General features: G+C 40.8%; 2 protein-coding genes across 2 annotated transcripts in view; both read left to right on the top strand.

Moving 5' to 3' along the window:
• Positions 1-1,230, top strand: part of LOC118475602 (NAD(P)H-quinone oxidoreductase subunit 2 A, chloroplastic) — a 6,139-nt gene extending 4,909 nt beyond the window's left edge. The window contains exon 1 of the mRNA XM_035963882.1: positions 1-1,230. This exon is cut by the window's left edge and continues 4,909 nt beyond it. The gene's annotated coding sequence lies outside the window, so the exon portion shown is untranslated.
• Positions 1,231-2,981: 1,751 nt separating this feature from the next.
• Positions 2,982-5,048, top strand: LOC118475605 (50S ribosomal protein L2, chloroplastic; the record flags this gene model as incomplete). The annotated part of the gene is made up of 2 exons (XM_035963885.1): positions 2,982-3,390; positions 4,054-5,048. Coding segments are annotated over 2 exons (840 nt in total), but the record flags the coding sequence as incomplete, so codon positions are not given.
• Positions 5,049-10,000: the final 4,952 nt, after the last annotated feature.

Genomic DNA, 10,000 nt, shown 5'->3' with positions numbered 1-10,000 from the left:
TTCAGTTAAACCAAGGATTCGTTATGGAAACAGATAGCAACAACCATTTCATCAGACATGCGTATTTTTGATTATCCGGTGGATTTACACAGTTTCATTAATGCAAATTGTTTGATGTAGTTAGTACTCAGGTTATTCGACGCTCAAGAATTCTTATTTAGGCAGTTCATATCATCCCATACATAGTGTTTTGATCTAAGATTGCAATTCTTCCATGTTTCCGCAGTAGCATATTGTTCCATGGAGCTAGGGTCCAAAATAGGAATCAACAAGTGTTTCCACGACTCTACCGCCCGGCCAATCCTGTTCCACTGAATCCCCTCCCTTTTTCATGGCCACATATCTTTACGGCTAAGGAGTGGGAAATCTTTCTCCTGTTACACAAATGAAATGTTTCATTTCATCCGGGAAAAGCCACCTCTTTCTCCACAAACAATGTCTTTGTCATTTGATCCAGGAGCCTTCCGTTAGATAGGAACAGCTTTGCTAAATACTGAGAACTCTCGGATAGAGTATTAGAATGAAAAGACCATTAATTATATAAGGAAGAGCCCAGGGTTCTAGCCCATTCCCATTCCTAAATCAATAATTCGTAGTGCTTTTGCCTTTCTTGCGTACTCCTGGTGAACCAGTTGCTAGCCATATGTTTAGGAGGCTTTTTTCTCCAGGTACTGGTACTAAGCCGCTTTGCCATCTCTTCATCTTCATCTGCAAAGAATTCTCGACGTGAAAACACAGAGACAAAGGCCTGATCTTTGAATAGGAAAAAGAATGGATCCGAAGGTCCCAAATCAATTGGCTTATTCGAAAAAAGCCTTCTTCTTTGAAAGATATATCTCGTGTCTGGTACTGCATTGTTCCACTCTGCAAGAAGTCCGAATCAGTCTCTTGCACCTCCCCCTTTTTATGATAAATATACCAGAAATAATTCGAATAAATAGCAGTCTCTGACAACTCATCCTCTTTAATCTGCTTGGACCCGCTCCAATACCCATAGGAAAATCCCCAGTCATATTCAGCGTACCTGTCCCTGCAATCAAATAGATTGTCCCAAGGGCCCCATATTCTAGGAGCCCAAGTTATGCTATTGAAAATTCGTTCCTCTAGCAGTTCCGGTTTGACCATTCCGTTCCCTTTTTCAAACTCCACTTCTTTTCATATAGCATCCCTAATCAAAGAGAGAACAATATCCATTTCAAAACATTTCTAACGGATTCCTTGGTTCGGACCGACGAAGTAATGGCACTCGATTATTATCAACCCGACTGCAATCTTTTTCTGTCGGTAAGGATTGCACCAGAGCACCTTCTACTTCTAATAGGCCATGAACTATAGATAGAGAAGAATCATTCTGAGCGAGTCCATAAGAAGCGACCCACTTTTTCATCGGTTCCGGGGGAAGACCAAAGATCTTGCGCGACCGGTCCGCCAGAAAAACTCAAAAGAGAAAGAAGTCTCGTTAATCTCTTCATGCTCGTTCCAAGTTCGAAGTACCGTTTGGCCAAAGAAAAAGCCGCTTCCTGACACGATTGCCTCTTTATATAGATAGATATAGGATCTATGGGGTTATTACTTAGAAGTCTATTTTGTACAAGATCCCCTCCTATCTGATAGAAAAGGGTCCCATGATCCCGAGCCGGTCTTATCTTGGCTCGCAAACCCCAAGTTTGTCTATGAAGAGCTAATCTAATTGTATTAGTTTCTATAATGGATTTCTTATGTGGAATACTAATGGATAGGGCCTCGTTGCTAAGTGCTACAAGATCTAGTGCACTGGAACTCGTGGTTATGGACCCGAATCCTTTAGTATGGAACATTGTCTTTTCCAAGTAAAAACCCCTAGTATATGAAAGAATGAAAAGGTGCTTTCGTTCTTGTGGAATAAGAAGCCCTCGTACCTTAATGAAAGGAAAATAGGAATTTTTCGTTAGGTATTTGACCAAATAGGATTGTCCAGTTCCTATAGAACCTATCACTAAAATACCCGATAGGGCTAAGCGGAACGAAAAGGGTTTTCCATGAGATGGTAAATGAAAACGATTAGCCCCACACGAGGTTTGGGAATAAGTGATTGTCTGATAATGAGCAAGGAATATACGTCTTTCTGCTAAAGAGAATCTATTAAACTCATAATTCATTAGATCCTTGTTAGCAATGTCAACTAGGTATCATAAGTAAATGGATCTCGGTTGTTCAATCCTTTGATAACCAAGGTCATTCTTTGCTAAAGAGAAATGATCACTATGGGTCAGACTCAATAGAATTGGATCCATTCCAAATAGCGAGAATTAGGATTCTTGATCCCTCTCAGTCTCTCTTTCAATTCGAGGATCCGGAGAGGTGTTTTCATAGTCATCTCCGAATATTTGCCATCTCCGAATATTTTCGATTTCATTTTTCTATGATATGTCTTTCTATATGAAAATTGGTTATTTACGATGTACGATGATCCCTGTTAAGCATCCATGGCTGAATGGTTAAAGCGCCCAACTCATAATTGGTAAATTTGCGGGTTCAATTCCTGCTGGATGCACGCGAACGGGAACGGTCTATTGGAATTGGCTCTCTATCCATGGAATCTCATCCATCATCCATACATAACGAATTGGTATGGTATATTCATACCATAACATAAGAACAATAAGAACTCGAATTCTTATCGATACTGGAACTCAGAGCATAGGGGGGAAAGTCGATTTATGGATGGAATCAAATACGCAGTATTTACAGAAAAGAGTCTTCGTTTATTGGGAAAGAATCAATATACTTTTAATGTCGAATCGGGATTCACTAAGACAGAAATAAAGCATTGGGTCGAACTCTTCTTTGGTGTTAAGGTAGTAGCTGTGAATAGCCATCGACTACCCGGAAAGGGTAGAAGAATGGGACCTATTCTGGGACATACAATGCATTACAGACGTATGATCATTACCCTTCAACCGGGTTATTCTATTCCACTTCTAGATAGAGAAACGAACTAAAGGAGAATACTTAATAATACGGCGAAACATTTATACAAAACACCTATCCCGAGCACACGCAAGGGAACCGTAGACAGGCAAGTGAAATCCAATCCACGAAATAAATTGATCCATGGACGGCACCGTTGTGGTAAAGGTCGTAATGCCAGAGGAATCATTACCGCAAGGCATAGAGGGGGAGGTCATAAGCGCCTATACCGTAAAATCGATTTTCGACGGAATCAAAAAGACATATCTGGTAGAATCATAACCATAGAATACGACCCTAATCGAAATGCATACATTTGTCTCATACACTATGGGGATGGTGAGAAGAGATATATTTTACATCCCAGAGGGGCTATAATTGGAGATACTATTGTTTCTGGTACAAAAGTTCCTATATCAATGGGAAATGCCCTACCTTTGAGTGCGGTTTGAACTATTGATTTACGTAATTGGAAGTAACCAATTAGGTTTACGACGAAACCTAGAAATCGATCACTGATCCAATTTGACTACCTCTACGGGATAGACCTCAACAGAAAACTGTTGAGTAACGGCAGCAAGTGATTGAGTTCAGTAGTTCCTCATAGAAAATTATTGACTCTAGAGATATGGTAATATGGAGAAGACAAAATTGTTTGAAGCACGCACAGAACCGGAAGCGCCCCTTGTTTCAAAGAGAGGAGGACGGGTTATTCACATTTAATTTGATGGTCAGAGGCGAATTGAAAGTTAAGCAGTGGTAATTAAGACCCCCGGGTGAAAATAGGGATGTCTCCTACGTTACCCATAATATGTGGAAGTATCGACGTAATTTCATAGAGTCATTCGATCTGAATGCTACATGAAGAACATAAGCCAGATGACGGAACGCGGAGACCTAGGATGTAGAAGATCATAACATGAGCGATTCGGCGGATTTGGATTCCTTTTCTATATATCCACTCATGTGGTACTTCATCATACGATTCATATAAGATCCATCTGTCTAGAGATCGTCATATACATCTAGAAAGCCGTATGCTTTGGAAGAAGCTTGTACAGTTTGGGAAGGGGTTTTTTGAGAAAAAAGAAGAATCTACTTCAACCGATATGCCCTTAGGCACGGCCATACATAACATAGAAATCACACGTGGAAGGGGTGGGCAATTAGCTAGAGCAGCAGGTGCTGTAGCGAAACTGATTGCAAAAGAGGGTAAATTGGCCACTTTAAGATTACCATCTGGGGAGGTCCGTTTGGTATCCCAAAACTGCTTAGCAACAGTCGGACAAGTGGGTAATGTTGGGGTGAACCAAAAAAGTTTGGGTAGAGCCGGATCTAAGTGTTGGCTAGGTAAACGCCCCGTAGTAAGAGGGGTAGTTATGAACCCTGTGGACCACCCCCATGGGGGTGGTGAAGGGAAAGCCCCCATTGGTAGAAAAAAACCCACAACCCCTTGGGGTTATCCTGCGCTTGGAAGAAGAACTAGGAAAAGGAAAAAATATAGTGATAGTTTTATTCTTCGTCGCCGTAAGTAAATACGTAACTAGGAATATGGAAAATTGCATTTTTGGAATTTGCAATAATGCGATGGGCGAACGACGGGAATTGAACCCGCGCATGGTGGATTCACAATCCACTGCCTTGATCCACTTGGCTACATCCGCCCCTTATCCAGCTAAAGGATTTTCTCTTTTTTCCATTCATTATTATTCTATTTATTCTGACCTCCATACCTCGATCGAGATAGTGGACATAGGATGCCACTCTTTAAAATGAAAAAAAGGAGTAATCAGCTGTGACACGAAAAAAAACGAATCCTTTTGTAGCTCGTCATTTATTGGCAAAAATCGAAAAGGTCAATATGAAGGAGGAGAAAGAAATAATAGTAACGTGGTCCCGGGCATCTAGCATTCTACCCGCAATGGTTGGCCATACAATCGCGATTCATAATGGAAAAGAACATATACCTATTTACATAACAAATCCTATGGTAGGTCGCAAATTGGGGGAATTCGTGCCTACTCGGCATTTCACGAGTTATGAAAGTACAAGAAAGGATACTAAATCTCGTCGTTAATTGAATTCAGAATAGAAAGATTCAGAATAAACAAAGAAATACCCAATATCCTTGTTCGAACAAGATATTGGGTATTTCTTTGTTTATTCTGAATCTTTCTATTCTGAATTCAATTAACGACGAGATTTAGTATCCTTTCTTGTACTTTCATAACTCGTGAAATGCCGAGTAGGCACGAATTCCCCCAATTTGCGACCTACCATAGGATTTGTTATGTAAATAGGTATATGTTCTTTTCCATTATGAATCGCGATTGTATGGCCAACCATTGCGGGTAGAATGCTAGATGCCCGGGACCACGTTACTATTATTTCTTTCTCCTCCTTCATATTGACCTTTTCGATTTTTGCCAATAAATGACGAGCTACAAAAGGATTCGTTTTTTTTCGTGTCACAGCTGATTACTCCTTTTTTTCATTTTAAAGAGTGGCATCCTATGTCCACTATCTCGATCGAGGTATGGAGGTCAGAATAAATAGAATAATAATGAATGGAAAAAAGAGAAAATCCTTTAGCTGGATAAGGGGCGGATGTAGCCAAGTGGATCAAGGCAGTGGATTGTGAATCCACCATGCGCGGGTTCAATTCCCGTCGTTCGCCCATCGCATTATTGCAAATTCCAAAAATGCAATTTTCCATATTCCTAGTTACGTATTTACTTACGGCGACGAAGAATAAAACTATCACTATATTTTTTCCTTTTCCTAGTTCTTCTTCCAAGCGCAGGATAACCCCAAGGGGTTGTGGGTTTTTTTCTACCAATGGGGGCTTTCCCTTCACCACCCCCATGGGGGTGGTCCACAGGGTTCATAACTACCCCTCTTACTACGGGGCGTTTACCTAGCCAACACTTAGATCCGGCTCTACCCAAACTTTTTTGGTTCACCCCAACATTACCCACTTGTCCGACTGTTGCTAAGCAGTTTTGGGATACCAAACGGACCTCCCCAGATGGTAATCTTAAAGTGGCCAATTTACCCTCTTTTGCAATCAGTTTCGCTACAGCACCTGCTGCTCTAGCTAATTGCCCACCCCTTCCACGTGTGATTTCTATGTTATGTATGGCCGTGCCTAAGGGCATATCGGTTGAAGTAGATTCTTCTTTTTTCTCAAAAAACCCCTTCCCAAACTGTACAAGCTTCTTCCAAAGCATACGGCTTTCTAGATGTATATGACGATCTCTAGACAGATGGATCTTATATGAATCGTATGATGAAGTACCACATGAGTGGATATATAGAAAAGGAATCCAAATCCGCCGAATCGCTCATGTTATGATCTTCTACATCCTAGGTCTCCGCGTTCCGTCATCTGGCTTATGTTCTTCATGTAGCATTCAGATCGAATGACTCTATGAAATTACGTCGATACTTCCACATATTATGGGTAACGTAGGAGACATCCCTATTTTCACCCGGGGGTCTTAATTACCACTGCTTAACTTTCAATTCGCCTCTGACCATCAAATTAAATGTGAATAACCCGTCCTCCTCTCTTTGAAACAAGGGGCGCTTCCGGTTCTGTGCGTGCTTCAAACAATTTTGTCTTCTCCATATTACCATATCTCTAGAGTCAATAATTTTCTATGAGGAACTACTGAACTCAATCACTTGCTGCCGTTACTCAACAGTTTTCTGTTGAGGTCTATCCCGTAGAGGTAGTCAAATTGGATCAGTGATCGATTTCTAGGTTTCGTCGTAAACCTAATTGGTTACTTCCAATTACGTAAATCAATAGTTCAAACCGCACTCAAAGGTAGGGCATTTCCCATTGATATAGGAACTTTTGTACCAGAAACAATAGTATCTCCAATTATAGCCCCTCTGGGATGTAAAATATATCTCTTCTCACCATCCCCATAGTGTATGAGACAAATGTATGCATTTCGATTAGGGTCGTATTCTATGGTTATGATTCTACCAGATATGTCTTTTTGATTCCGTCGAAAATCGATTTTACGGTATAGGCGCTTATGACCTCCCCCTCTATGCCTTGCGGTAATGATTCCTCTGGCATTACGACCTTTACCACAACGGTGCCGTCCATGGATCAATTTATTTCGTGGATTGGATTTCACTTGCCTGTCTACGGTTCCCTTGCGTGTGCTCGGGATAGGTGTTTTGTATAAATGTTTCGCCGTATTATTAAGTATTCTCCTTTAGTTCGTTTCTCTATCTAGAAGTGGAATAGAATAACCCGGTTGAAGGGTAATGATCATACGTCTGTAATGCATTGTATGTCCCAGAATAGGTCCCATTCTTCTACCCTTTCCGGGTAGTCGATGGCTATTCACAGCTACTACCTTAACACCAAAGAAGAGTTCGACCCAATGCTTTATTTCTGTCTTAGTGAATCCCGATTCGACATTAAAAGTATATTGATTCTTTCCCAATAAACGAAGACTCTTTTCTGTAAATACTGCGTATTTGATTCCATCCATAAATCGACTTTCCCCCCTATGCTCTGAGTTCCAGTATCGATAAGAATTCGAGTTCTTATTGTTCTTATGTTATGGTATGAATATACCATACCAATTCGTTATGTATGGATGATGGATGAGATTCCATGGATAGAGAGCCAATTCCAATAGACCGTTCCCGTTCGCGTGCATCCAGCAGGAATTGAACCCGCAAATTTACCAATTATGAGTTGGGCGCTTTAACCATTCAGCCATGGATGCTTAACAGGGATCATCGTACATCGTAAATAACCAATTTTCATATAGAAAGACATATCATAGAAAAATGAAATCGAAAATATTCGGAGATGGCAAATATTCGGAGATGACTATGAAAACACCTCTCCGGATCCTCGAATTGAAAGAGAGACTGAGAGGGATCAAGAATCCTAATTCTCGCTATTTGGAATGGATCCAATTCTATTGAGTCTGACCCATAGTGATCATTTCTCTTTAGCAAAGAATGACCTTGGTTATCAAAGGATTGAACAACCGAGATCCATTTACTTATGATACCTAGTTGACATTGCTAACAAGGATCTAATGAATTATGAGTTTAATAGATTCTCTTTAGCAGAAAGACGTATATTCCTTGCTCATTATCAGACAATCACTTATTCCCAAACCTCGTGTGGGGCTAATCGTTTTCATTTACCATCTCATGGAAAACCCTTTTCGTTCCGCTTAGCCCTATCGGGTATTTTAGTGATAGGTTCTATAGGAACTGGACAATCCTATTTGGTCAAATACCTAACGAAAAATTCCTATTTTCCTTTCATTAAGGTACGAGGGCTTCTTATTCCACAAGAACGAAAGCACCTTTTCATTCTTTCATATACTAGGGGTTTTTACTTGGAAAAGACAATGTTCCATACTAAAGGATTCGGGTCCATAACCACGAGTTCCAGTGCACTAGATCTTGTAGCACTTAGCAACGAGGCCCTATCCATTAGTATTCCACATAAGAAATCCATTATAGAAACTAATACAATTAGATTAGCTCTTCATAGACAAACTTGGGGTTTGCGAGCCAAGATAAGACCGGCTCGGGATCATGGGACCCTTTTCTATCAGATAGGAGGGGATCTTGTACAAAATAGACTTCTAAGTAATAACCCCATAGATCCTATATCTATCTATATAAAGAGGCAATCGTGTCAGGAAGCGGCTTTTTCTTTGGCCAAACGGTACTTCGAACTTGGAACGAGCATGAAGAGATTAACGAGACTTCTTTCTCTTTTGAGTTTTTCTGGCGGACCGGTCGCGCAAGATCTTTGGTCTTCCCCCGGAACCGATGAAAAAGTGGGTCGCTTCTTATGGACTCGCTCAGAATGATTCTTCTCTATCTATAGTTCATGGCCTATTAGAAGTAGAAGGTGCTCTGGTGCAATCCTTACCGACAGAAAAAGATTGCAGTCGGGTTGATAATAATCGAGTGCCATTACTTCGTCGGTCCGAACCAAGGAATCCGTTAGAAATGTTTTGAAATGGATATTGTTCTCTCTTTGATTAGGGATGCTATATGAAAAGAAGTGGAGTTTGAAAAAGGGAACGGAATGGTCAAACCGGAACTGCTAGAGGAACGAATTTTCAATAGCATAACTTGGGCTCCTAGAATATGGGGCCCTTGGGACAATCTATTTGATTGCAGGGACAGGTACGCTGAATATGACTGGGGATTTTCCTATGGGTATTGGAGCGGGTCCAAGCAGATTAAAGAGGATGAGTTGTCAGAGACTGCTATTTATTCGAATTATTTCTGGTATATTTATCATAAAAAGGGGGAGGTGCAAGAGACTGATTCGGACTTCTTGCAGAGTGGAACAATGCAGTACCAGACACGAGATATATCTTTCAAAGAAGAAGGCTTTTTTCGAATAAGCCAATTGATTTGGGACCTTCGGATCCATTCTTTTTCCTATTCAAAGATCAGGCCTTTGTCTCTGTGTTTTCACGTCGAGAATTCTTTGCAGATGAAGATGAAGAGATGGCAAAGCGGCTTAGTACCAGTACCTGGAGAAAAAAGCCTCCTAAACATATGGCTAGCAACTGGTTCACCAGGAGTACGCAAGAAAGGCAAAAGCACTACGAATTATTGATTTAGGAATGGGAATGGGCTAGAACCCTGGGCTCTTCCTTATATAATTAATGGTCTTTTCATTCTAATACTCTATCCGAGAGTTCTCAGTATTTAGCAAAGCTGTTCCTATCTAACGGAAGGCTCCTGGATCAAATGACAAAGACATTGTTTGTGGAGAAAGAGGTGGCTTTTCCCGGATGAAATGAAACATTTCATTTGTGTAACAGGAGAAAGATTTCCCACTCCTTAGCCGTAAAGATATGTGGCCATGAAAAAGGGAGGGGATTCAGTGGAACAGGATTGGCCGGGCGGTAGAGTCGTGGAAACACTTGTTGATTCCTATTTTGGACCCTAGCTCCATGGAACAATATGCTACTGCGGAAACATGGAAGAATTGCAATCTTAGATCAAAACACTATGTATGGGATGATATGAA

This window comes from Zea mays, unplaced genomic scaffold (assembly GCF_902167145.1).
Source record: "Zea mays cultivar B73 unplaced genomic scaffold, Zm-B73-REFERENCE-NAM-5.0 scaffold_507, whole genome shotgun sequence".
Classification (NCBI taxonomy): Eukaryota; Viridiplantae; Streptophyta; class Magnoliopsida; order Poales; family Poaceae; genus Zea; species Zea mays.
The sequence above is the reverse complement of the archived record's forward strand: the minus strand, read 5'-3'. Positions and strand labels throughout refer to the sequence as shown.